The sequence below is a fragment of the Sylvia atricapilla genome, chromosome 3 (assembly GCF_009819655.1).
Source record: "Sylvia atricapilla isolate bSylAtr1 chromosome 3, bSylAtr1.pri, whole genome shotgun sequence".
In the NCBI taxonomy this organism is placed as follows: domain Eukaryota; kingdom Metazoa; phylum Chordata; class Aves; order Passeriformes; family Sylviidae; genus Sylvia; species Sylvia atricapilla.
In genome coordinates, this window is record NC_089142.1 from 111,121,145 (window position 1) to 111,147,583 (window position 26,439).

Here is a 26,439-nt window from a genome sequence, read left to right on the forward strand (position 1 = left end):
CTGGCTGACTCCACTTCCCGCCTCAGAGGGATGTGCCTGCGGCGATCGGCGCGATGCCCGTGAGCAGGATCGGGAGCGGGACGGCGTCTCACCCTTCCCCGGCCCCACAGTGCGGCGGCGCCCGGGCCGTCTGGGGACCCTGCGGTCACATCCAGGGTGAGAGAAGCCGGCCTAGGGCGGGTCAGTGCCCTGCCCCCTTCTCTTTCTGGAAATCGCTGAGGGGTTTTTGCCGCAGTTTAAAACCACAAAAAAAGAGAATGACAGTACTCCCGGCAGAGGAGAAGGATGAATCACGCCACATGCTCCCAGGCTGTCTGTCACGGAAGGATGGAGGGTGCCCGGGCCGTGCCCCGTCTCCTCTGCCGCCCCACCCGTGTTCTCCGCGCTGAACTTTACCCGACTTCTCAGCCGCGCTCCGCCAGCCCTCGGACCCGCCCACCTAATGCATATTCATGAGGCACCGCTCCTGAGCCTGCCCCTCATTGGCTGCTCCTCGCCCTCTCCCGCTGCCATTGGCCGGCGCCGCCGCCGCTCCGGGCGTGGGGCGGGGCGGCCGCGCCCGCGCCTCCCGGGCGGTGACTCACAGGGCGTGGAGTGCGGGTCCCGCAGCGGCGGCGGCAGCGCAGCCCGCGCCTCCCCCCGCACCGCACCGCTCATTGTTCCGCCCGCTCCAGGCGCTATGGACGAGCTGGACCAGTCGCCCCTGGTCTCCTCCTCCTCCGGGCCAGCCCGGCCGCAGCAACCACAGTTTAACTACCAGTTCGTGCTCGACGACGAGAAGGAGGAGGAGGAGGAGGAAGAAGAGGAAGACGAGGACGAAGACTTCGACGAGCAGCTGGAGGTGATGGAGAGGAAGCCCGCCGCGGCTCCCGCCGCAGCTCCCCAGGAGCGGCCGCCGCAGCTGCTGGACCTCGGTGGCCCCGCCGAGCCGCCCCGCCCCGCTGCTCCGGAGCCGCCGCAGCCCGACTGGAGTCCCCGGGGAGCCGTGTCCTCTTCCTCTTCCTCCGCAACCACGCCGTCCCCCGCGCAGGAGCAGCCCCCGGCCCCCGCCCTGCCCGCGCAGCCCCAGCTGCCCAAGCCCGAGCCTGCCGTTGTCCCCCAGAGCAGAGGGTCCTCCTCCGGCTCCGCTGGTGAGTGCTCCCGCCCCGGGCCCGGGCAGGGCGGCGGCCGGCCGGGGGAGCCTCGGCCTGCGGCGCTCCGCTTCTGGAGCCCCGCTGCCCCGCCGGGAGGTTCCCTTTGTCTGCCGGCCCTCGGCCGCCTCCTGCAGCATCGCTCCCTCCCCTCAGCCGCGCTCGGGCGCGGCCCCGCCGCAGCTCGTGCTGGAGAAAGGGCTCCCCCTCCCCTTTCCTTCTTTTTTTTTTTTCTATTTTTTTCAGATTGTAATTTGTTCTCTTTCCCCTCGTCCTCCGCTCTGTGTTATGCTAATAGCGGCAGGGGGAAGCGCCGCCTCGCACATGGGCCGCCCGGGGCTGAGGCCGCCGCCGCCTGGCAACGGCCGCGTCGCGGGGGGAGCGGGAGGCGAGCCCGGGCTGCCGGCCGAGTGCAGAGAGAACCGGCCGTGTCCGGGATCTCGGCCGAGCCCCGCGGGCACGGCCCTGCCCGTGTTACCGGCTCAGTCCCGAGGGACCGGCCGCGGCTTTCTCCCGGCGCGGAGCCCTCCTCTCGCCGCATTGTCCCGGGCATGGTTCCCACCGGGGCGGCCCGGCACTGCGGGTTTGGGCGTGGGAGCGCGGGGGAGGAGGAAAACATAAAATACTTGTAATCTTACTCATGTTGAACGCAGCGCCTGGAGGGAGGGGCGAGGCGAGGGACTGCGGAGCCGCTGGCCCTGCACCTGGCCGGCACAGCCCTGCGGGGGGACGCCGCGGACTGCGGGGCTGAGCGCCCGGGAGGGAGCCGGTCACCTAGGGAGGAATGTGCGGCAGCACAAAGGGAGGCCAGGCTGCTTGCTTTTATAGGGATGGCAGTCCTGGAGAAGAATGTCAGCCCTGGCGTCCTGGATGGCGGCGCCTCAGCCACGGCTGTCACCTGGGGCTTCTCCGAGGCGTCGCCCCGTGATGTGGGAGTTCGCCGGAGCACAGGGCTATGGAGCGGAGGGCGTGTCAGCCCCTAACAATCGCTGGTGCTGCCCGATTGCCAGAGCCTTTCTCAGGTCTAATCCGGGAGCTGACCCGCATGACTAATGCCTTGCATGCGGATTGTGAGTGTGCTTTGGGCTCCGCTTCTCCTTAAGTTAAAGTACAAGAGCTTTGACGTGAGGCCACTAAAACAGTGAAAAGGAACAAATACAAGTGCCTTGAGATCATCGTGGTGTGTGCTTATCTTCATTGCTGTTGTGGTGTTGGTATGTTGGAAAGACGCAGGATCTCAGTAATAACTGAACACCACAGTAAGAGGGGTTATAATACTCAAAATATAATAAAAAAAAGCATCTGGAACAATAATTTTTAAAAAGGCCCGATAAAACTTGTATTTAGTTTTATAAGGAGGAGTTTCATAATGCATTTTATTTGCATGTGTGACAGGACTTTATGGTTACTTGTGCTGTTGCCTTTCACAAAGCCTACTTTGTTTTGTTCTTCTGGAAGCTCTCTGTGTAGCAGTACACCAAGGAGATTTTTGTTGTTGTTGTTGTTTCAACCATTTGGAGAACAGATGATGACAAAAGCTTGCAACAGACTGAAGAGGAGGGATTCTATATGATGGATGAACAGAATTTTTTCTAGGCATGTTCTCTGAGTGGAGCTCTGGATGGTTTAAACAGGACCGAATGGAAGAAATAGGATCTACCAAATCATGTTGCTTTGACAAGGAGGGATGAAAGTGTGTTTTCTTGAAGTGTTTTGGTTTTTTTTTTTTCTCTCTGACCCCTGAAGGATAAGGCAAAAAGAGCACAGTAATTCCTGAAATAGTTCTGTGTTAGAGACCTAACTGTGAGAATTGCGTAGTATAGCTGAGAAGTGGCATCAAAGAGTTATTTTAATTTGTCAGTGATGATTAATTTAGGGCTCTGAAGTAAGGACTGGCATCTGGAGAAGGCCTGGTTTCCAAAGACAAGGTGTTGTAACGCAATGCTCATCTAATGATGAGCTGAAATATTAGAAGCTCTGTACTTGAAACTCCTAGATGAGAGCAAATTATGTTGATAAAAGCATTGCCAGGTTATCTCATGAGTACTCTGGCCAGCTCAGATGCAGGAGCCCTTTGTTTCCATCATGTTGAATATCCATTTAAACATCAATTATTTGTTAGTTTTGCATTTAGCAGTAGGTGTTTAAACTGTCTGGGTTAAGATATTTGGCTTGGCTTCAAATGAATTCATGCTGGGAGACTGGCAAAATGAATTTGCTGGCTGCAGCTGGTGGCAGGGTGACCATGTCAGGCACAGCCACGTGGCCCTTGTGGTTTGCTTTCTGCTGAGTTCTGGTTTCACTTACTTTGAGCTCTGCTGTTTTAATTTAAGCTATAACTGAAGAATTAAAGTTCACAATCTAGAAACTTTGAAAAAAAAATCTCTTCATATTTGAAATCTGATGCTTTGATTTATGAGGGTTTTAGGCAAATAACTTTGAAATTCTGTTTCCAGGAGGAGGAGAGTATGGCCTGTGGCAAGTATGCAGAGAATAGTAGGGCTGCTTTTATCTGCAGCAATTGGCCATGGTGCTGCCTTTTGGCAGTGGAACAATAGCAAAAATGTATCGCCTGCTTGATGGCCCATTGAAATGGATTTTATGTATATACGGAGGTGTTTTTTAAAAAGAAAACCTTTGTAATTGCTTTTAGTTACACATTTAAGAGTATTTAGTATCATTGTGACATAATTATATGTGATGCAAGTCTCTGGCAGGGTAACAGCAGCCTACCTTCTGAAGAGCAAATATAAATATTTGCAGGAGGAGAAAGCAAGCAGGAGCTCTGCAGTCAAACTTGGGTTCTCCTGAGCAATTTCTGGGGTTCTTGTACTTGCTGTTTTGTGAGTTGCAGAAACTACAGTTCTGGAGAGATTATTGCTAATTCTTTTGATTACCTGAATTTACATGGCTTTTATTAAAAAAAAAAAAAAAAAAAAAAAAAAAAAGTCAGTTTGAGGTAGTTATATATGGTCAAAATAATACCTCCCCCTTTTTTTTTTTGGCTAACTGCCCAAAGTAAGAATAATCAGTATACTATGATGAGTAGATACCATTTCACTTCTTCAAGCCCTAGATCCTGCAGCAAAACGAGGATCATATCTCACTTTCCTGGAAGAAACTGGTGTGTTTTGAAGTTAAACTGCACTTACCAGAAGCCTGTACACAAAATCCACCAGCCTGGCCCTAGGCCAGCATGCAGAGAGAATAAAGATGTTTCCTTGTGTGTCTGTTGCCTTCAGCTGACCTGGCTTAAATACATATGCAAACGTTGTGAAGGGCCAGTTTATTAATTAGTCTTGCTTTTCCATTTTAATAAGATGGGATTCTATAGGATTTTTTTCTTTAATTCATCCGTGTTGAAGAGAGGTTTCAGGAAGGTTTGCCAGACAGTATCAAGCAGAGGTCAGCAGAGCTGCCTGGAGCTGTCCCTGGCCAGGCTGAGCCTGGCTGCAGGAGGTGCTGAATAAATGCAGATCTATACTTGCTTCTGCTCACCCCAGCAGTGAACCTTTTACCCTGCACATCCTGCGTTTGCATTTTATACAAATTCTAAACCAGCATATTTGCTCCTCAGATCTTTTTCTGTTGTGCTGCTGCCTCTGCATGGATTCCTCCAGGGGAGTTGTGTGCCTTTTAAGGACAGGATGCACCATGACCTGGAAAAAACAGAGCTGTCCTTGAATGCTATCACTGGTGACTTTCATTTGCACCCTTCATTTATTAAAATATTTACCCACTGATTTTCAGTGTTTCTCTGAGATGTGAGACAATTTCTCTTCCTGAGTATAGTCAGCAAAGCACTAAAGGAGGTGTTCATGAACGGGGTTATCTAACTTAGAACGTGTTGTTTTTTTTTTTTTTAATTATCTTGTAAAGAGGAGAATAATCAGCAATTTGACTGGTATAGCAAACCTTCATTTTCATATTTCATGTTCCCATCTTGGTGAGTTCAACAAGGGATCATTTCATTTATTCAGTTTCATTCATTGTCATGTGCAGTGTCTAGCACTGGGGCCTGCTTCTATAACTCAGTTGCTGTAAGTGTTTCAGAAGCCAAACAGCCCTGTCTTCTGTTAAGCAGAAGTGTGTGCAAGGATAGTGTTAAACTGCCAAGTTTGATGGTCTGTTTGCTTTGTGTGTGTATCCCTAAACTTGCTCTCCAGGATAAAACCACACAGTTTCCACCTACTCTATAAGGATGTAGCCCTCAGGGAAGTTTTGAATTGCACTGGGAGTTTTCCCCTTGGAGATGAAAGTCTACAAACCACAAGTTAGGTTATGGTGAGGAGCCACCGTTTGTTTGCTCTCTTTCACTGTTCTCCCAGCCTGTACTTAGGAGCATGGCTGTGGAGTGACCACTCCTTTGGCCACCTTGTTGCATACCCCTGGTGGCCACAGAATCTCTTCTTTATCTCACAGACAACCACAAACTGCAGCCCTCGTGGAAACTGAGGGGAGTGTTCAGGCTTCCCAGTCAGAGGTTTTCTCAACGTTGCTGGGAAAGCAGATGTTGTTTCCATTTTCCTTCTTCTTCCTCCCGTGCCCAGGATTTTGGGCAGAGCACTCAGTCCTGGCTACTTAGCAGGAGGCATTTAGGCATCAGTCTTCTTAAGCCTGGAGCCCAGTGTTCCCATGCAGCTGGAATTTTGGGGGGCTCTGGTGGTGGCCACACAGTTTTGAGGGGATTTCATGGCCTTGTCTGCCTGTTTCCATGTCCATTCTGCCACACCCAGCTCCTTGATGGCTCTCCTCTGACCCCCCTGGCCTTTGTGTGCTGGGAAGGAACAAAGGCTGGTTAACCTTCAACTGGAGCACTTGGTGTGCTGGAATTATATTTCTTTATTTTCTGCTAATATTTTGACAGAAGCTTCTTTTTTTAATTTGTGCTAGCAGGTTTCTATAGTAACTCTGAAACTCAAAAAAAATTAGCAAAGCATAGTTCAATCTGAAATGTCCTTTGGGTTCTAGTTTGGAGGCAAGGAAATAGTTCTTGGTCTTTTATTGGCTAGAAAATGGAAAGCAGCTTGGAACTTACAGGTGAATTGTCTCGAGATATTCAGAAATGCTTATACATGAAGTAGGAGGAAAATTGTGTAACTATCAAGCTGCTTTTGAAATGGAAGGAAAAAAAGAGCTATTATTGCCAAGTAAAAATAGTGATCTGTGAGACCTCAACAGAAATGTAATGTTTTAATGCGGTTTTTAAAAATGTCCTTGTTTATGATCTTAAATAGAAATTGCTTCTGTATATGCTTTGGAAACACTGCATAATATTTTCTACTTATTCCGCAGTCTCAGTTTTTAGGGCAGCATAGGACAGCCAGCACTGTGATCCTGCACACCAGACAGATGACACATGCTTGGTGGATGGCTTTTTTAATTGCCCTTTCCATCAATAAGAACTATTACAACAGCAATAAAATAATGGCCTTATTAATATTCACAAAGTCTGAGAAAATCAAATTATCTCAGTAGAATGTTTTTTATCTCTCAGATGGAAATAATCAATCTGCTGCCAACTGTAGCTGTCAAAATATGAAGATTTTAAGTTAGGTTTGATTTTGTGATTTTAAATTACTGCTTTTCCCCGTGATTTTGATGGGTTTATCTCAATTTGGTGCTTTCTGATGTGTAAAGAAAAAATACTTTTAATTTTATGTCCTCTCTCAATGTAGAAGTATTGGGAATACCAGTATGACCCTCCATGGTTTTGCTGGGAGACTTGCTTTGTCTCTGAGAAGATACTCCTAGCTTCTACTGTCAGCTTTTTAATGAGCTGGGCAATCATGTCATCAACTTCATCAGCTAGGGAGAATATGTTAGTTAAGATTCTTCAAATAAGACACAAGACTGAGATAAATATAAACTTTCCTGGTGCCAGTTAAAAATGTTCTCAGTCTGTCAAAATCCTCCTGCTTGTGCAGTCAGCACTGGTTTGTGACAGTTTTCCTTGAACCCTGCTGTCCCCTCTTTTCTGACAGAAGAGACAGTTCCTTAATGCCTGTCGTTCTGTGTCCCCTGTGTGTGGCAAGGAAAGCAGTGCCAAGGAAAACAGATGAAAGAGCATGTGTGAGGCCTTGCAGAGCAGTTTGGAGCTCAGAACAGAAAGGAACAAGCGAGGAGAAAAATGTCACTGGTGGCAGAGAGACTCCTTCTTTCATGGGCTTCAGCCGGGTCTGCTGGGAGCACCTTCAGCCTGCTCAAAAGGATGGATTTAGAGCACTTTGAACCCAAGTTTCCCTTAAAAAGACCACACTGTTAGACAAGAACAGTGTCCGTGTATTCTGTTTTAAATATCAAAACAGTGAAATGGTTGGGCAAAACCTGTGTTAACCAAAATCTGTTGTAGTGCTTTTGATACCTGAGCCCCTTGGTTGTCAGGAAGATATCAAGGCTCTGTCTCCACACTGCTTTTTCCCTTTAATCGAAGGGTATTCTACAGATAATAATGGCCACACTGAGTTCATGTTCTTACTCTCTGTTTTTCATATCTTATCCATCAGACATCTTATGCACTGATTTGTTTTTATTTTGCAGACTGTAAGCTCTTGTGTCAGAGGCTTGTCACACAAGGTAAAGTGTCTGGAAGAGATGCCAATAGAAATCAGTAGCATCTCATCTCCATTCTTTAAAGATTATTTTAGCGAAAAAATACATTCTTTCTCAATGATAAGGTTGCTCATCTAAATATTGCTTAATTTGTTTAATTGTGGGGAAAGCAGGGAAAAATCCATCTGTACAAATCAGTAAAAGGGAATCTTATGATTGGTATAATCTCTACAATTAAATTGGATAATGTCTGCATAATGATAGTATTTGCATGGTTCTTTAGACCTCCTGCCTTTGAATAAGTTCTGATGTAATTACTATTTTTCTGCTTTGTAGCTCTGCCAGAATTCAAATTTCTTTTCATTACTTTAACCTACAGTTAAAGACCCATAAACTTATGGGTCTTAAGGAAGAGTTACTTAGTTTTTAGAGAAACTATCTACTCTTTTTTTGGTTACAAATGTTGCCAAAGACTGCCAAAACTTTTGTTGGATTTAAAGCTGTGTCTAGCTGGACACGTTTTTGCACCTGGCTGGGTTGTTTCTTTCTGCTTCTTTTTAATCAAATATGTTGAAACAGTATAAATTGGTTGCTATAAATGCTGAATCTGGGAATGTTCATATTTTTGATTGTTCTGAATTAATTTTTAACTTTCCTATTAAATGAATTTGATTTGTATCTTGACTATAGTTGTGACTGTGAAGTGGATGTTTCAGGCCATCAGCGGTGGGTTGTGAACACTTGGGGTTAATTGTGGCCACCTGACTTCAGTAAAGGAAAGCTTTGCCCACCACCTAATGCCAATTTGGGTAATAAAGCAGAATTTCTGTGATTGGGCAGCCAAGGTATGTGGTACTGGAGCTACCCCATTTACTCCTCCCTGAGCTTTGGGCCATGCTCAGGAGCAGAACAATTTTCTCTTTGTTCCTGAGAGGATTTCATTTCCTCGTGGTCAGTTCCTGTGGATTGCTGGGCTGGGATAGGTATGTGCATCCTGTTTCTGGGAATCCTCTGTGTGGCTGGTGGGAGTGAAAAGTTTCTTTGAAGCTGAACTGTGGGACCTTTCTCTTTGTTGAGTTTTGCTAACAAAAGCTGCCTGATAAAATCCTGTCCCTGCTCTGAGGGGATGGGGTGACACACTCAGTTGATGAGGGACTTTTAGCAGAAAGTGGCATTACAGAACCACTCGGTGATATGCTTCGGATCCTGTCCCTGGTGTTACTGATCAAAATGGTTGCAAGGGTGAGGTGAGAGTGTCTGAAGTATTTGCTTTTAGAAACATCCTCATAGTGGATTCTTAATTTGGCAGCCTGGGAATTATAACTGGGAACGTTGTGATAGAGCCAGGGTTAATGAATCTTTCTTGCGTCCCTCTGTTGATGCTTTAGTTGGCACTTGGGTATTGCAGGGGAGTGGAACTGCCTTTCTTTTCACTAAATAGCTGATCAAAAGGAGAAGAAATGGCACATAGCTCACCTCTGTCCTGGTGCTTTACAGTCTCTCTGGTGCTGGGCAGCTTGCCACCAGTGGAGCTATTTTAAAAGAGGAGAAGCTGTGAAATTGGACCATGTAAAAATGATTTTGAAAAAAAAACTTGCCTAAGCTAGTTTGGTTATAGATTTCTGCTTCGACAACAAGAAAATGTTATTTGCTGGAGACTTGTTTGTAGAAACAGACTATTTAAAAAGCTTGCTTTGAACTTGTTTTCTTCATGTATTTCAAGGAGCACAGGACATCTCTCCGTGCAGGTGATGCATTATTGCACTTTGCAGTAATTGCCATGAAGGGCTGAAATGACCTACAGCTGGCTTTGTTAATGACCAAAGGTCTTGGCTCCTTTTGTGGTCCCAGCTGTGATACCCTCAGGATGTCCAAAATGGAGCTCCTTTTTCCCCCCTTAAATCTTCAACAACCTTCATCTTCTGTGGTGGCTTTGCACTTTCCTCCCAAGATTTTTTATGTTTCCTAAACTGGAAAGTTCTCTTTAAAAACTTAGGCCTGTCACTAAAAAGAGCCAAATGAGGAAAACTAATTATTTGCTGTGGCTCTGCAACCTGATCTAATGATGTGAAAAGGTGCTATTAATAGTTAATGTTCTTAATCTTGAATGGCTTAAATATTTTGTGAAATCCTGTATTTAGAACAATCGCATCATAACAGGAGATGATTTAAATGGAGTTTGTGTAGGCAGCTGCTTTTCTCAGGAAATTCTTGTGAAGTTGTGTGCCCTTGTTTTGTACTGCAGTAGGAAATTAGGCGTCCAAGAACTTGAAATAATCAACTTTTAAAAAGGCACAGGAGTTGCTAAACAGTTTGAGACAGAAATGCTGCTGGACACAATGCTGCTGGGGCAGCCTCCACTGTGGGCACGTGAACAGTTTGATGCATTGAAGGAGCAATTTTTCTTTCCTGTCTGCCCTAGAAGGGTGGCTGCAAATGGAACACTTACAGGACATGTGAGTTATGTCACATATGCCATTCCTCGGAGTATTAATTTTACCCTGTTTTCCTTTATTGTTAAATATTTATGTGAACAGGAGAGGCCTTTCACAATGTCCCACTGTGGGAGGTCTGTAAGGTAAAAGCAGCCCCTGGCCTGTTAGTTTGGTATCTCGCTCATTTCCGAAGCTTGCAAAGGTGAAACGGATTCTCAAAGACTCCATTTTTGCTAATTTTGTTTTAAGACGAGCACGCATTTTCCAGCAAACTAATCCAGGAAGTGGTTTTTAAGCTCTGAAGGCTAAAGCTGCCGTCTAGCAGCCTAATGCAGTCTCCTGCCAAAGCTAAACTGGGCATCAGGTGAAGTTTGCTTGGTATTTCTGTGGGTTTTGTCTGTTTTAATGCTGAGCTTATACACAAAAATAAGGAGAGCAGCAGAACAATAAAGCCACTTTGGCACAGTCCTGCTGCTGATTGGAAGGAGGCACATGGGAGCAGATGGAAGGGTCCTTCACTTACACAAATCCAGTGATGAGGGATAGGAATTGTTCTGGTGCAGTTCTTTTCTCTGACTAGACTGAAGTCCTCTGCTTTTGTTTGGCAAGTATGTTTTGTGGGAAGAAAAAGGCTCTTTTCTCATAAATTGCTTTTCTTGGAATTGCCAGTTTACTACTTAATTTTAAAGATTTTTCTCTGGAAGTTTTTGCAGACAGCATTTATTTCATTAGTTATATGAGAAATCTCCATTTATTTCTCTACTTTTTATCTGAAATTTTAGTATTTAAATGTTAAGTTTTATGCTGGTAGTGTCAGCATCTTGAAGCATCCGCAGTTAGTGGGAAATCAGCAAAAATTAACATGAGGATTTAAAATTACACGTCTTTGTCATGCTGGTGCCAGGGTTCTTTATTTTTAAACAAAACTGAAATCTGATTCTCCTTGAGGGACATTATGTTTTAGCTGAAATCAAAATGCAGTTTTAAAATACGAGACTCCATGCTAATGAAAGAGGCAGCAGGGCTATTTGTGGGTGATTTGTTTTTTGATTTGGGGTTGGGGTTTTTCTTGTAGGGAATGTTTAATTTGCAAAAACCCAAGGTAAAATTTACAGAATATTTCTGGTTAAAACCAGGAATGCAGTCGGGCAGGCTGTCTCTAAAGTTCTCTTTAAAAGCCATCAATTGGAGTGCTTCAGTAACTCATATAAAGTGGGTACCGCTCATAAATAGGAGGTCAGCCTTTATCTTGGCTTCAATGCTCAAAGTAATTTACTAACTTGCATCATTATGGATTTTTGGCTGAAAAAAAATTGGAATAAGAACTCTATTTCATGGAGATTGTGTGCATTTTGAGGTCTTGGTCTTCTGTGTTTCATGAAACAAAGTCTATCTTCTGATGGAAGTGTTAAGCGAGCAGTTCATCTTACAGAAGGGGTTTTAGTTATGATTTGTAAAACGTTATGGTTTGGTTTTAGTTACAATTTGTAAAATCGCTTAGATGTTTTTCTGTACGTATTTGGGTAAAGCTTTGTTGTAGTGAAACTCACTTTGTATGTCAGTTAAGGTGTTTTGAATATCTACTTTTGCTTGACAATATTGTCGCTCAGAGCTTGATGCATTCTGAAGATTTTTAACTTGGTTTAGTTGTGTTGCTTGTTTGGGTGTTTGTTTTTGTGCCATCGAGATGCAAATAAATAGGAGAAGCCACCCCTGATGATGGATCCTAGAAGTGTCCTACTTACCCACAGAGCTGTATTTCTACTTCTACTTGAGAGGTGGGGATTCTTCAGCAGTGTCACTGCTGGGAAAAAAATCCCTTTCACCATGTCACTTCAATTCCACTCTGCAAAGAGTGGTATTTCAGTCGGCACCGATGCTGATAGGGAGTTGTCCTACTCCATTTTCCCTGCTTGCCTTGAGGTGTTACACAGGACCCACAAGGGCCAGATAAAGCCCTGCCTTGTATCTTTTTTCTTTCAGCAGGAAAAAAGCCTCTCTGATGTGGGTGGAGAGGGAGTGGGTGGTTCTCCTTGGCTGGTTAGGAAACACTGCTTTTATGTAATCTCTTTTCACACTCCAGCCATGTGTGGAAAATAAACTTTGGGTGTGGTGATAATATCCTTCCATTAAGAGAACCTGGGAATTCAGTGGCTGGCATAATGATTTTATGGTTCTGTGTTGGGTAAATGGAAGCCAGACCTCAGGAGTTTTTGCCTTGTGCTGTCTTTACGAAACACTGAAAAATGAGAGCCCGTGGTCTTCAACCCAGTGCCCTTCCCCAGAAACTGAAACCTCTCTCTGGAGCTGGAAAAGCGTTCAAAAGATTTTAAATGTGGAATTTTTGATACAGAATGCAGCAGGCCTTTGGATAGGAAGGGAGCTGCACCTTTCAGGGATGACTTGTGTGTTTCCCCCTTCACCTCCTTGCGTCCCAGTGGACTCTGCTGTTTGCCCTTCCTCCTGCATTTCCAGCACCTCCACTCCACTGCCTTGGTGTTGATATCCCTGGGAGATGCTTTTCTGGCGGGCTGTCAGGGTCTCTGTTCACAATCTGGTCCCATCAGGTCCATCCTGTTCTTTCTCCTGCCTCAAAGCACAGACCCTTTCCAGTACATCCAGGTTGTGCTGCCCTGGGATGATCTGGAGGAGGCAGAGCGTGTGGTTTCAGGAAAGGTGTGGGCTGAGGAGCAGTGTCTGCTTGTGGAAAGGATCCTGGTGAGCCAGGGGATGTGGAGTCAAGAAGCTCCTGGAATAAAGGGCCTGCAGTGGTACTTGGTCTAGCAGTTCTGTGACTCTGTGTCACATGCCCATCAGTTGTCCTCCAGTGTGGTTTTCATCCGTAAAAGCTTGACAACCACTGAACTGTGACACTGCTTTAATGTGCTCTAAATTTGGAATTGAGGTTTCTCTTTATATGGTTCTTAATCGAAAAATGTAATTTTTAGAAAACTGAGCAGAAATCTCTTTGGCCCAGCAGGAATTGAGGACCTTTTTGAATACCAAGCCCTACAACTCGGCTTTATTTCTTACTCTCTTTTCTGTCATCTTCAGGTGATACTTCTAATCCACAAAATACAGCAAGAGATAAATGTTCTGTGAAACAAACCAAATAAACTGTATATTGTGACAGGAAATGTAGGTTGTGAGAAGACTTGATTTTTGAACAATGCTGGTGAGATTAACTTGAATAAGCCAGACAGTTGATGGTGTCTGCAAGTGGCATTGCTTCTGCACAAGTTGGGGTCTAGTGCCAAAACACAGCTTTGCTTAATGCCTTGCCTGACTGAGTTATTATGTATGTGCTGTGTCAACTACAATATTTCTCACTTCTGACCTTTTATCTTGTTAAATCAGTTGCTTCTATTATTCTTTGCTTATAATAATAATAATATTTTTTAAAAAGCCAAAAATATCCCCACCTCTTTTTCAGTACTTGATTTTGTCCAGGCAAATAGCAAAATTGAAGATTGTTGGTGTCTGTACTAAGAATAAAAATCTGATTTAAGTGCTTTAATATAATTTTAGCTCTGCTAATGCAATTGATGTAAATTGCAAATCTTCTTTAGCAGCCTCAATTTGTAAACTTTATGCACTTCTCAGAATGAAATAAATTTACCTAAATGGTAGTATTCTTACATCAGTGTAAACCCAATAAGCCAGGATGGACCTGGCAAAAACACTGCTGCTGTCACAAATCCAGAGGAGGACTGGTTTTGCTTTGCCTGTTTCCTTATGATGGCTGGTACTTCAGCTTTGAGTGGAAATTGGAGAACTGGGTTTGTCTTGGGAGGTATTTGGCTTAAAGCAAATTCAGCAAAGCCAAATACACTTTTTGGATCATTAAAGCCAAAAAAGGCTTTAAAATAATGGCCTCGGCTGAGGGCTTTGTCTATATAATACCAAAAGGAAAAGAGTAAAGACATAAAGCAGTTTGTATGGCCCAGTATGGCTGTGCCTGAGGAGTGCTGTGTTTGTGGGATGTTTCAGAGCTTGCTTTAGTCATTTGAACTTTCACCAGGGTTTGGTTGAGTTTGTTGGGGCTGCTCTTGCACAAGTGTGGGGATATGGGGAGAGCTGAGTAAGCACCGTGTGCCACTGGCAATGGCAGGTGTAGCTGCCCAGTGGTGTGCATGGTCAGGGAATGAAAATAAGAGCAGCTGCCAAGGTGTCTCACCCTATATAGTTGGTAACTGGCTTGGAGGTTGGAGATCCTCAGTAAAGATCCCGTTGTGAATGGGGAAATCTGGGTGTTGGCTCTTCCAAATCACCTGGCTCTGATGATGGTGCTCCCTGGTCCTCTTGGGTGTTGGCTGTGGATCTGTTGGGTTTACTGGGAACTGACTACTTGTATGCTTCTCCCCTCTTCACCCTGGCCCTTCCTTCTGCTGAGGTTATTTGTTTGTTTTTCAGATGAGACCCTTTTTGCTCTTCCTGCTACATCTGCGCCTCTGATGCACTCCTCTGCAGGCAAGTTCTTTCTGCTCCCCTTTGTCTGAGTACCTCCTGCCTTTCTGATCTCATTAACCCTCTCCCGCTAGTCTGCCTCTACTAAAAGTCAGCATGGGTCCAAGAATAGCCTCTGTCACATTTTTCAGTGTTGATCTGTTCCAGATTTTAATATGCATTCATTTGCTTACGTGGCAAATTGTTTAATAAACAAGATACAGCCATCTGTGAATGGACCCTTGGACCCTTGATGTAGGAGGGAAGTTGATACTGTTAACAGGTTAACACATCAGAGCATAGTTGCTTTACTGATTTAGCAGAAAGATTTAATCTATAGTAACTTTCTGCAGTATTTTAAAGAAATAAAATTTCACCTGTAGTATTAATTGGTTTTTATTCGGTACACCATCCACAAATTCCCATTTTATAAAAGGTGTCAAAAAAAGACTGCTGGCACATGTTTGTGCAATATGTTTGTGCCCAGACAGCTGTACCCGCCCTCTCTGTCTCCCCTTGCCACCCTCCTGTTCTGGCTTTGTTAATATTGCCCTCTGTACTTGTCTGGCATCTTCAGCTTTACTGAGATCTTTGCACTGTATAAAGTTGCTGCTTCTTGAGCCTCTTGCTTACATCTCTCCTAGAAGTGAAGTAGAATAGCTTTAAGTGATAGTGTGTATTAATGGCTCATAGTATCCATGCTAGATCTTGGAAGAGCCTTGTAGTAGCTAAAATCACGTGAACTTGTTGAAAGTTTGCACTGACTTTGAGAGCACTTGCATTCTCTAACTTTCCTTTCTATCCATGGTCACAGAAAAAGTTATGGACTTGAAGGAGCAGCCAGGTAGCACTAAGTCGCTTGGTCAAGAGGATTTTACTGCAGTCCCGCTTGATCCTGCTCCTTCTCTTTCCTCCTTCTCTCCTCTCTCAGCTGATCCCTTTAAAGAGCACACGGCCTTTGGTACACTCTCAGATGGATTTTCTGCAAGAGGCACTTACAAAGAAAGCTCCAGTGAGGTTTATAAAGAACCTATGAAAAATGCCAGAAACCCTTTTCTTGCAGAGGGAAATGATAAAGACATTTCAGAGATTAAATATCCACAACCCCCATTTGCTAAAGCAGAAGCAGCCATTTTATCTCCAGCTAAAGAAGAAACACAGCTAGAGGGCCCTGAAGAATTACCTAACCTGGAGAAAATGCCTGCACAGCAGCTGAAAATGTCTCCAGAATCTCCCCAAGATTTATTTGAAAGAAAAGAGGAAGATCTCTTCTATAACAAAGACAAACACAGAGGAGGGGGTGATCATGGTGAAAAAGGGGTGCTAAAAGAAGACCCTCTTAGGAGGGAAGAATATGCAGACTTCAAACCATTTGAGCCAATATGGGAAGTCAAAGGTGCTAGTCACGGGTTGAGCAGCATGACAGAGGATGCCAGAAGTAAGATAGAGGCCGAGCTGGAGAGCAGTTTGGATGACAAATACGGTGTGGGTAAGCTGAATGTGCAGAAGGATTACGAAAGAGAGAGTGAAGGCAGTGCTGAAGAGCCCTCCTTCCCAAGCACCCCAGAAGCTGTAAAAGAACCTTCACAGACTTACATCACTTGTACTAAATTTGACTCCTCTCCAAGTCCTGGTGGTAACAAAGGTAAATCTCTTTCTCCACTAGAGGAGGGCACTTCAGAGAACAGAACCGACGATGAGAAAAAAATTGCAGAACTGAAAGCTCAGACAGGCCCAGAACAAGGTAGTTTTGCTGCTGGAGCAGTTGGGCAGGAAGGGCAGGGAACTGACCCTGCTAAAGCACAGAGGGTTCCACCAGCGCTGCCTGACAGCACTGCAAACATGCCCGAGGGTCTCACTCCTGACCTGGTGCAGGAGGCCTATGAGATGCACGATGCAGCCTGCACAAAACTGGCTTATGAAACCAAGATGGATTTAGTGCAAACCTCTGAGGCGGTGCAGGAGACTCTGAAACCCACAGCACAAATCTGCCCCTCCTTTGAAGGCTCGGAAGCTGCTCCATCACCGATATTGCCCGATATTGTTATGGAAGCCCCGCTAAGCACCGGCACTGCTGGGGCAGAAGCATCTGTCGTGCAGCTGGAGGCTTCCCCACTAGAAACATTTATGCCTACTGCCAAGTATGAGAATGTAAAAGAGGCTGAAAAACCTCCTGTGTACCAAGAGGCAGTGAATGTACCACTAACACAGGCCCAGGAAGCAAAGGAGACGTTGGCATTTAAACAACCTGCTGGTGAGAGTAGCACCGCTCCTGAAGATCTGGAGACTCCTTATATATCTATTGCATGTGACTTAATTAAAGGAACAAAAGTTTCTGATGAATCTCCTTCTCCGTCTTTCACAGAGTATTCAAAGACATCGGTAACAGAAAGCATTTCTCAGGATGTGCTTGAAGACAAGGAACTAGATGGAACCCTGTCTCCACAGTTTGGAAAAGCTGGTCTGTTTAATAGCCAGATGATATCTGACTTTGCTGAGGAAGCAAGTGAAGATCCATCTCTCCTCTTTAAAAGTAAATCCACTGAGAGTATTGCAAGTGATGAAGAGCATGAGGAAGGACTGGTGGATTCAGTAGCTGCCACAGGCAAGCCTTATCTGGAGTCATTCCAACCCGAGCTGGACTCTTCCAAAATTGTTGCTGCTCTACCATCTGAGCCAATGCCTGCAAAAATAGCCAAGACAGATAAGATTCCTCTTCAAATGGAAGAGCTGGATGCTTTGGCTTATTCAGCTGATGTATCTGTTGCTATGGAACCAAAACCAGGAGATGACAAAGCTCTCTCACCCACGGAGTCTTCCCCAGTCTCAGTGGAAGAAGACTTTGTGATGTTAGGTCATCCTAAAACTGTTCCTGAATTTGTGATGGAAGCCACTGACCGAGAAATAACGCATAAAGATGAAGGTGAAGACATCAGTAAGGTGATCCAGGGTGAGAAGAGGCAGTTGCCTTGCCCAGAGCTGCCCTGTGATCTGTCTGTGAAGAATGTAGAAGTAAAAGCTGAGGAAGATACCAATGCCTCAAAAAAGTCTTTGGAGGCTGTGGACAGAGAAGTGCCTGAAGTATCCACCATGTCCTTACCAGCCACAGATACCTCAACTTTATCTGCTGAAAAAGAGATAGTCAGTGTAGTAAAACCAGGAGCTTTTGAGAAGGAAGCTGAGAAAGAAGCTGCTTCTGTTAAAGAAAAGAAAAAACCTACTGCTGTATTTTCAGCAAAGCTGAATAAGTCTTCAGGTAATCTGTGTATGCTGTCTTGCAGTTTGCTCATCTGCATAATTCTTTAGCTAAGCTTAAGCATGTCTTGACTTACTCTTTTTGAATAATTTTCTTTGTAAACTTCTTTGTAGGCCGAGGGTAACAGAAAATGTCAGTCCTGCACTTGTACCTTTTTCATGTTTTGATTGCTTTAGTACCTTTTTTCTGTTTCTCAGGGATGGATTCAGCATCTCCAGGTTTCTTCTCCAGCTCTGCTGCCCCTGGTCTGTTGATGCAGAAATGAGTGACTGCTCACTGCAGGCCCTTCCACGGCTGGGCATGGGGTAGCCTCACAAACTGGGAATCTGGGATGCACATGATTTGAAGAGACGTTTCTTCCTTTTCATTAACAGTTTAGACATCAGACTGTAAAATCAGGAAAATACCCCTGCTGCTCCTGTATGTGCCTGGAATCTGGAAAATAGCCTGTGTTAGATGAGGGCCAGTGGTTTATAAACCAAGTGGTGAACATGAGGGAGCTTAGGATGCAGGTTACTGGAAAAGTGGTCCTTAAGAAGTTGAGTGTTCTGCAAACACTAAAATTGGTTTATGTACAGCACAGGTATTGATTTCTGTTTCTCTTTTCAGGTGGGGCTTGCACTTCAGTGTAGTTAATTTTTCTTACAGTAATGTGCAGTTACAGTAGCAGGAAGTTGTATTCTTTCCTCTAAAGGGAACATCTCATGAATTTCCAGGTTTTTGTAGACTAGAGGAGTACATTGCTTTTTGATATTGTTGCATTCTGCTGCTACTTAAGCTTTGACCAGAAGCAATCACACCAAAAAAACAGCTCCTGCAGAAAGCACAGTGCTCTAAATAGAAAATCAGGAGTTAGTTTGACTCAGCAGCAGTACTGTATTTATGCAGTAGCTGCAGCCTACAGTTCATGAAATAGGATTAGAGTACCCTGAGTTGGAAGGGAATAGCAGGTGTATGTTGAAGTGAACATCAGCGTTGGTGCAATTGAAATAGGTTTGGGAAATAAGGTAGAAGATGTATTTTTTATATTTACCTTTGCTAATTTTCCTGTCTCGCTTCCTCTATACATACAGGTAAGGCAGAAAGAGAGTTCTGCTTTTTGCTTGGGGTAAAATTTCATTGATAACCTGCATTGCTAAAACTCTTTGTGTGTCTGTGTGTTCTGTGAAGGCTTCCAAGTAGATAGAACTGTTCAGAGAGCAGCTGTGTCTTGGACTTCATGTCAAGGGATTAATTGCTTAGAGCTCAGTCTACTTAAAAAAAAAGAAGCAAAACACTGAACTTAATATAAGATCTTTAATGTTAGGTTTTTTTTAAGGGAGACCTTTGCAGAGCATCTTTAATTGTTGCATAGATGTAGCAGGCAAGTCCCTGCCTGGGGAAGGCAGCCCCTCACTGTGGGTCTGAGGAGGACACAGCTGCTGCTCTTCCACCCATGGGAAGCTGCCACAGAAGCTGCAGAGACCCAGCTGCCAGGGCAGAGAGGAGAACTTGAGCAGTGTCATTGCTCTCCCATCCATGGCCCAGTGCAGGGACAGGGCCCACATCTGTCTGGTATGCTGTGAGCTGGGCTGGGGAGCTGCAGCCTCTCAGTATTGTGTTCACTCTGGAGAGCAGCTGCGGTTTTCATTTTTTAAATGCTGTGCTGTTTGGGAAGAAAATTTTTTGCTTTACACTAGAGGAAACACATGGTTAAAGCAAGTAGACGAGAATACCAATTAAACAGATGAGAATGCAAATTTAAAAATCGGCCCTTTTTTCCTGCATTTTTCTCCACACGCTGCTGTGTTGCAAAATACAGAACTGGGCTTCTGAGACAAGCAGCAAACAACATCAGTTGTCTGCTTTGAATACCACCCTGCTTAGGCACAATTTCAGAGTATCATTGAAGAACTAACAAGGAGGGATTGTTCATCACAAGGCCAAGTGCATGTGTGCATGTGTGTGGCCTTCTGAGTCTACCTTTGTTCTCTGGGGTTTTTTTCCTACCCATCAGTGGAACTGAAATAGATTTCACTGTGTCTTAAGACTTGTGGAATTCAGCTGGTGTGATGGTGTGACTGATGCTTGTTAAAGCTTTAATCTGAGCTGCCTTACTGGTGCACTTAAATCCAAGGTTGTGGAATGCTTACTTAACAGTGCTATTTTTTGGAAGCTAACCTAAATGCCAGTGTGTTGTAACTTCCCACAGCCCCAGTGGGCTATGGAGAGCTAACAGGGATTCTAAAATGGTTGCAGAAACTTTTTAAACGTCTCCACTCCACTGGAGCAAATGTAAAGCTTTGAAGAGCCTCCTGGGTAGAAGGAGGTTTGTTAAGTGGTGCCTGGCACACCCTTGGGTAACCTAGACAGATTTAAGAAACACACAAAAGCAAAAAACCCCAAACCCAAACAAATACAGAACTTGTAGATAACTGGAACAATTTTAAGGGCAAACATCCCCCTGCAACACCAGTAATTTCTGCTGTCTTGAATACAGTGATTTTTTTTCCAAGTTTGTATTTCTCAGTAGCTGCTGTATTTGGCTTTGAGCAAATAGCCTTGCTTCTCTGTCACCCTCACCAGACCTCAAATACACATTCCTGAGCTCTAAAAATGTACTGCCTGGTAAGATGTGACCTCAGAGGGTAGTTCCTGTGGGTTCAGGTGCTGCTGCCTCAGCTCCTGCAAGAGGTGTGAGCACCAGGCCAGTGCAGCAGGCACTGGGGAGCCATGGATTAGGGCCAGTCTGTGTGACAGGGCTTTAATGCCATCTAGTGTTTGTCACCGAGGTGGAGCCTCAGTGCCTGCTGGACAGGAAGGGATCTATCCAGGTTTGGAGAAATTCCCAACTCCTCAAATGAGTTTGAGACACGAAAGCAAAATATGCACATTACCAATCTCAGCCCTTCTGTTGTACAGACTTTCTTCTCTCATACAGATCATTAATCCTCCCCAAGTTCATGCTTTCCACTAACCTGGTTTTCATTGATGGGATGTGGAGGTCTTTTTATTATTGACATTGAGTTACAGACTCAAAACCTCTGGCCACAGCAAAGTTATGTACTAAAATGGAAATTGACAGTTTAAATCCCTCCCTATGTCTATGTTGAATATCACAATAATATTTGGAAGTAATGTTGAGTCACCTCATTTTCCCCAGAACACCCTTGTTTCATTGTGGGTTTGACTACCAGCTCTGTAGACGTTCCCTTCAGATTAAATCTAACTGGTTTATTTCCTTCCATTACAGGCCCTCAGAAATGCAGCTAATTAATAATATTTTACATTTCCTGGATTTTCTTGAGGGGGCAAATACAAAGGTGAAGCCCAGGTTGGGAAATGTGCTGTGATAGGGTGGTACTAATGATGAATCTTTCCTTTTTCCTCCTACAACATGGGGGCAGTAATCAAATACTTCCTGTAATTCTGTAACAGAAACCAGGTTATTGCAGTTGTGTAAAGCTTTAAGGACATTAGAAGTTCTGCCTAATACCAGCTGTACCCATTTGGGGAATTCCTGTTATTTTCTGTGTTTGTAGTGAGTTAAATGGAGCCACTCAGCAGATGGGAGGTGTTTGGTTTTGTTTGTTGTTTTTCACTGAAGAAAAAGTGCCTTGGAATGTCTCTGAGTTTCTTTCAGAAGCAAATTGGTAAAATTTTACCTAATTCAATATAAAATATCTTGATTTAATTTCATCTCATTGTATTCGTAGATTCTTTGCTTGTTCAGGTAATCTTTTATGTTACCAGGTAAATAGTAATAAATTGAGAGTTCCAGAGAGTAGAGAATTTGTGGAGGAGGAGGAATAAGGAAAAAACCAAACCCAATGAGCAAAATTTTTCTGAAGGAAAGACACAGACCTGCTATGTTCCATTAGAGCTCTTGTGACCGCTGTTGAGAAGCAAAGACTTGTGTTGCTGAGGCTGCTAAAAGAGCAAAGGCTGAAGAAAGTTCCTTCAGAGTGGCAGAATTAGGGCGAAAATGGAGCATCTGGGGGAAGTTGCTAACTTTGCCAGATAGGCCCCAGCAGTGAGGGAGAGGAGAGGGAAGGTGCAGTGCACTGCTGTTCTCAGTGGCCCTGCTCTGGGTGGTTTAATGTGGGAGTAGGGAGTGAGTCAAGCACTCACCCCTGTGGAGCCTGGGGCGTTCCGTGCCACATGGCCAGAACTGATTGTGCCTGACTGCTCTGGGGCACCTGATAACGCCACCTCCTCTGTGTTTGGTGCTCAGACGTGCTCCAGAGGCAGGCGTGTGCAATGTCCCTGCTGAAGACACAGCTTCTCCAGAAGTTTGGCAGCGCTGGTGGCCCAGTTTATGTGCAGAGGGGGGTCCCCTCTTGCCTGAAATGGGAGGTGGATTTTGTTCTGGGTGTGTTTGCATGGAGTGGGGAGAGTGAACGCTGGGTATGCAGAGGGTGAAGAGGAGGATCTGGAGGCCAGGGAGGCACTGAGGGCACCCTGGAGATGGGACAAACAGGACTGGTGGTGCAGCCACTCTGCTGTGGCCACAACGAACTCTGCTTAGACAGAGTTGCATAAATGCACTATTTTAAGTATAAGATATAAAGAATATAAAGATGAAATGAAGAAGCTTTATGTGGGTATCTTTAGAAATATGATAATTAGTGGAAAGACCTTTGAAAGAATGATGGTTTTGGCAAATTTAGTGACTGAGGGGGACTCACAGGTTTTGGAGGTTTTCAGTTCAGCCTGAAGACAGAAGCAGATTTTCAGATGTGTTTTGTATTTTTTTTTTTTTTTTTTGGTACAGTGTAACTTTTCACATTCACTTGCACTGTGATGTTTGAATATATACTCCCTACTTCCCTCCTATTTTGGATTTGTTTGGATTTACCTGTTGAAACTGGAACTGAAATGCACATCTTTGTATAAAGTTAAAAAGAGATATATCTGGTCTTGCTGTCAAAGGAGGCCTTAAATTTACGTAGCAGTTTAAGTCAAACCCAGGGCTTTTGTGTCTCTTTGTAGTAATCTTTTGCAGCGTAATATTGCTCTAACGAAAAGTAAAACTGTCTATTTAGGGTCTCAATCAGGATCTCTAGCCCCTCCTGGTCTACAGTATTTTTGTGGGAATGCCCTTTTCTAGTTCTTAGGAAAATGGTGTACTAGATTTTTAAGAGGCTTTGGAGCAGTCCTGGGAAGGTTTTAGCTTTCTGCTGTTGGTTCCAGATCTTAAGAAGAAACTCCAAGCTGGGAAAGAAGTTGTGGGGTTTTTTCAGCAGGGATGGAAACAAAATGACAACAGGATTTTCCCACAGCTCTTCTCTTTTGGATTTGGAGCTGTAATTCACCAGCTCTCCTGTTTGTGCAATACTTTCCATATGTCACCTTCTCTATGTTGGTACTGTAAACTGTCAGGTTCCTGGTTTTATTTCAATGAAGGGAACAGTTAATTGTCAGCTCACCAGCTGCCGACAGAGAATGCTGCTGTAGAACAGAAAAGGGGAAGGTCTTTGCTTGTAGGAATTAGGTAAAGGGCTGGGTAACTTTTTCTGCAGCCTTCATTAAGAGGAATAAATACGGCTGAGCAGCTCCTGGGGACTAAAGATACCAGCAAAAGGATTAATCGTGTTCTTCATGAGCCTCTGCTTTTGTTCCAGGCACAGAAAAAGGCTCCTTTTCTGTTTCCCTTCACGCTGCTTGTTGTGAGGGCAGAAGTATTACAAAGGTCTCTCTGTTAGTTTTCTAGCAAGCAGAAATCAGTTTACAGAAACCCGGGCGGGGGGCGGGGGGAGGTGAAAGCCATACATCTGGGAGATTCATCAACGCCTTTGAACCTCTGTTTGAAAAAGCAATCTATTTAAAGCTCGTCTGCTGACTCCTTCGAGGCGGGCGGCGAAAAGCGGCTTAGCGGAGCCGCGGCTGCCGCTCCGCCGGGAGGAGCCGCTCTCTTCTCTCCGGGAGAAGCCGCTCCTGCTGCCAGCACTGCGTCAGCTCCACACCCCGTCAGCTGACCCGCTCCTGCAGCACCAGTGCAGCACCACTGCGGAGCCCGGGGAAAGCCCATGCTTCCCTCCCTGGGCTGCTTCTCCCGCAGCTCTCCCCTCTTGGAATGCATAATTGATAATCGCAGCTGGAGAGATGGACAGTCAGCCGAGCAGTTGGAAGGATAAGGGTATTTATTCTTTCGCCTCTTTTTTTTTTTTTTTTTTTCTTTATTTTGTTATTTTGACACGCCGCGGCTTGTTTTGAGTAAATGGTGTCTGTAGCGTGTGTTTGATTGTGAAATGTAGCCGAAAATGTGGAGTGTCTTTGTGCCACGTGCAGAATTATAAAAGCTGCAGATTTAAGTGGGTAAATAGGAGCAATGAAGAAGGATTAAATAATTTATGTAGGGGAAATGGCTCGTGTGACACTGCAGGTCTTTTCCAGCCCTACAGAGCGTATTAATGAAGGGCTTGTTTTGGTATGCTCAGCACAAATACCGGCGTAGTCCGAATTTAGTCCTTGGAAATGTTGAGATTATTAATAATCTATCAATACCAACCATTAACTGAAACAGCCCACGTGACCTGCAGGTCATGTTTTAATATTTTTAAGAGGAGAAATTGCATGTAGGCTTACAGCAGGGGTGGGGGTATTTTCTCTAAAAATCTGTTTGAAATCTACCCTTAATCCCGTTTGCTTAGGATCTTTCATAATTCTGCCAAATTCTAGGTAAAAGTGTGTCTGATTTTTTTTAGATTTTACAGCCAGAATACCAAATTGTTTTAGGTAAATAAGTAGCTAACCTTAAATTAGTGTGGTGATGAACTTTGTTCCTGTAAGCACCCAATGGGAGATCTCCAGGGTAAATCTCTGTGGATCATTACATTAGTGCTCAGTGTGTTAGAGTTTAAGCCTTATTTGAATAAGTAATCTTCATACTTTATCAACAGGACAAGCTTTAAAAAAAATTGATCATCTCTGGATACTTAAATATATTTTAAAGGGTCCTGTTGTGCTTGGACCTTGTGAAGTTTCCCTCCTTTTTTGGGAATTATTGTTCAAAATCTGGGGGTTTTATATTTTTTTTTCTGCTTGGACAAAATTGCCAGCTCTCTGAAATCCATAGAATGCTTTATCAGAACCTAAATATACAGCAAAAAAAGCCTTGAAGGTGAAAACACTCTGCCCCTGCAAAATCAGGTTCTTAAAGTTTAATCTTTCATTAAAGAACTGTAAAATATTAGGAAAAAATACTGTGCAGTGTTTAGTAATATGTTGTTGATGTGTAAGTAATTTAAATGTTCAAGGCTTCATACGTCAGGCCTGAAATTCTCAGGAATGGGAAGAAAGAAAGGAAAGGGAAAAAAAAATAAAATGGGTTGAGGTCACAAGGTTGTGGTAAAAATCAAAAGGCCTTTTTGTGTTCAGGCCAAATTTTCAGGTTTTCAGGTTTCTTTTACAACCAGCCCGGCAGGGGTGGTGCTGAGCTGAAAGCACATTTCCATCCCTGGAATTTGAGGCCTGGAGAATAATGGAGTCTGTTTTGCTTTAAAACCCCTGAGTTGCCCACCCTGAGCAGAGATCAGATCTAAAAGAAAATGGAAGCAGAAATGAAAGTTTTTGGGGAAGCAGAAGACCCTGGTTCCTTTCCTTTTGCAGCTGCTGTTCAAGCCTGGTTTTAGAGCTGTTTTTTTCTTCTGAACAAGATGAAGACGCTGTGTTTTACGTTTTTCCTTCCTTAGTCAGGCTCCAGTGGCATGGAAAATGATGGGTAAAGTTCAGGGACTGATTGCACTATTCATCAAGCCCCAAAATAAATATAGAAGCAAATATTGCAACATGCTTCTTTCCATGCTAAAAAATTACTTTAAAAAAATAATTCAATCTAAAAGCAGAGAAGAGCAAAAAGTATAGTTCGTCATTGGACTTTGCAGCTGAAACACTGCTTCCTAATGAATGTAATCTTAAATTTAGATTTGGTTAATGTGTTGTAGTTGAGGAACAAGCATAATGCAAGTGGTACAACCTGTGGCATTGATTAATACCTGTGGTATTGATCATCTAGACAGATAGGATGAAATGGATCTACCCTGGGGGTAGCGTGATTTTAATTTTTAATGCTCTTGAAGATAGGCCCTATGGAGTAATTGGTACTAAAATGTAACATTTATTTTATTTAATTTTTAATGATTGGAAGGAATTGTCAGGTTTTAATGGCTGAATATTGATACGATGGTATGGTGAACAGCACAGCTATACTTCCAGGTTATCTCAGGATTCTTTTTCTAATTAATGAGCAGAAATCTCTCTGATTTTTGGTTTAACTTAGTTAATGATGGCAAAGATTGCCTAGGGATCATTTGTCATGAATATTTGGTGCTTTGGAATGGTTTTCCCAGAAGGTACATTGTGCACACATGCACAAGTATCTGGTCAAGTAGAAATGAAAGGAAAACGTTGCTTTGGCTTATTAGACAGTATTTGGGATAGGTTTGGGGCGGTCAGTTTTGAGTCTCTGGTAGTGTTTGCCTTGTTGTCCTAGCACGTTATTGTGAAATCTCTGTCACTTTTTGTGCTGGGGTTGTGGTGCAGATGTGCCAAGCCTGAGCTGTGCATGGTTCAGCCTTGTTCTGTGCCCTCTGGCCCCCAGTTGGAGCCCATCAGTGCAGCGCTGCTGCCCAGGGATGCC

The 26,439-nt window shown here is 44.2% G+C and overlaps 1 protein-coding gene across 3 annotated transcripts in view; it reads left to right on the top strand.

The window, feature by feature from the left end:
- Positions 1–574: 574 nt before the first annotated feature.
- RTN4 (reticulon 4) overlaps positions 575–26,439 on the top strand; it is a 40,350-nt gene continuing 14,485 nt past the window's right edge. Inside the window, exons 1-3 of one of the 3 annotated variants that reach the window (XM_066316613.1) lie at positions 575–1,130; positions 14,531–14,587; positions 15,378–17,819. In XM_066316613.1, coding sequence (XP_066172710.1) covers positions 680–1,130; positions 14,531–14,587; positions 15,378–17,819 — 2,950 coding nt within the window. In that variant the 5' untranslated portion in view covers positions 575–679. Of the gene's footprint in view, positions 1,131–14,530; positions 14,588–15,377; positions 17,820–23,758; positions 23,938–26,439 lie in introns of those variants that run through there. The other 2 variants (XM_066316614.1, XM_066316615.1) reach the window with 2 other exon arrangements.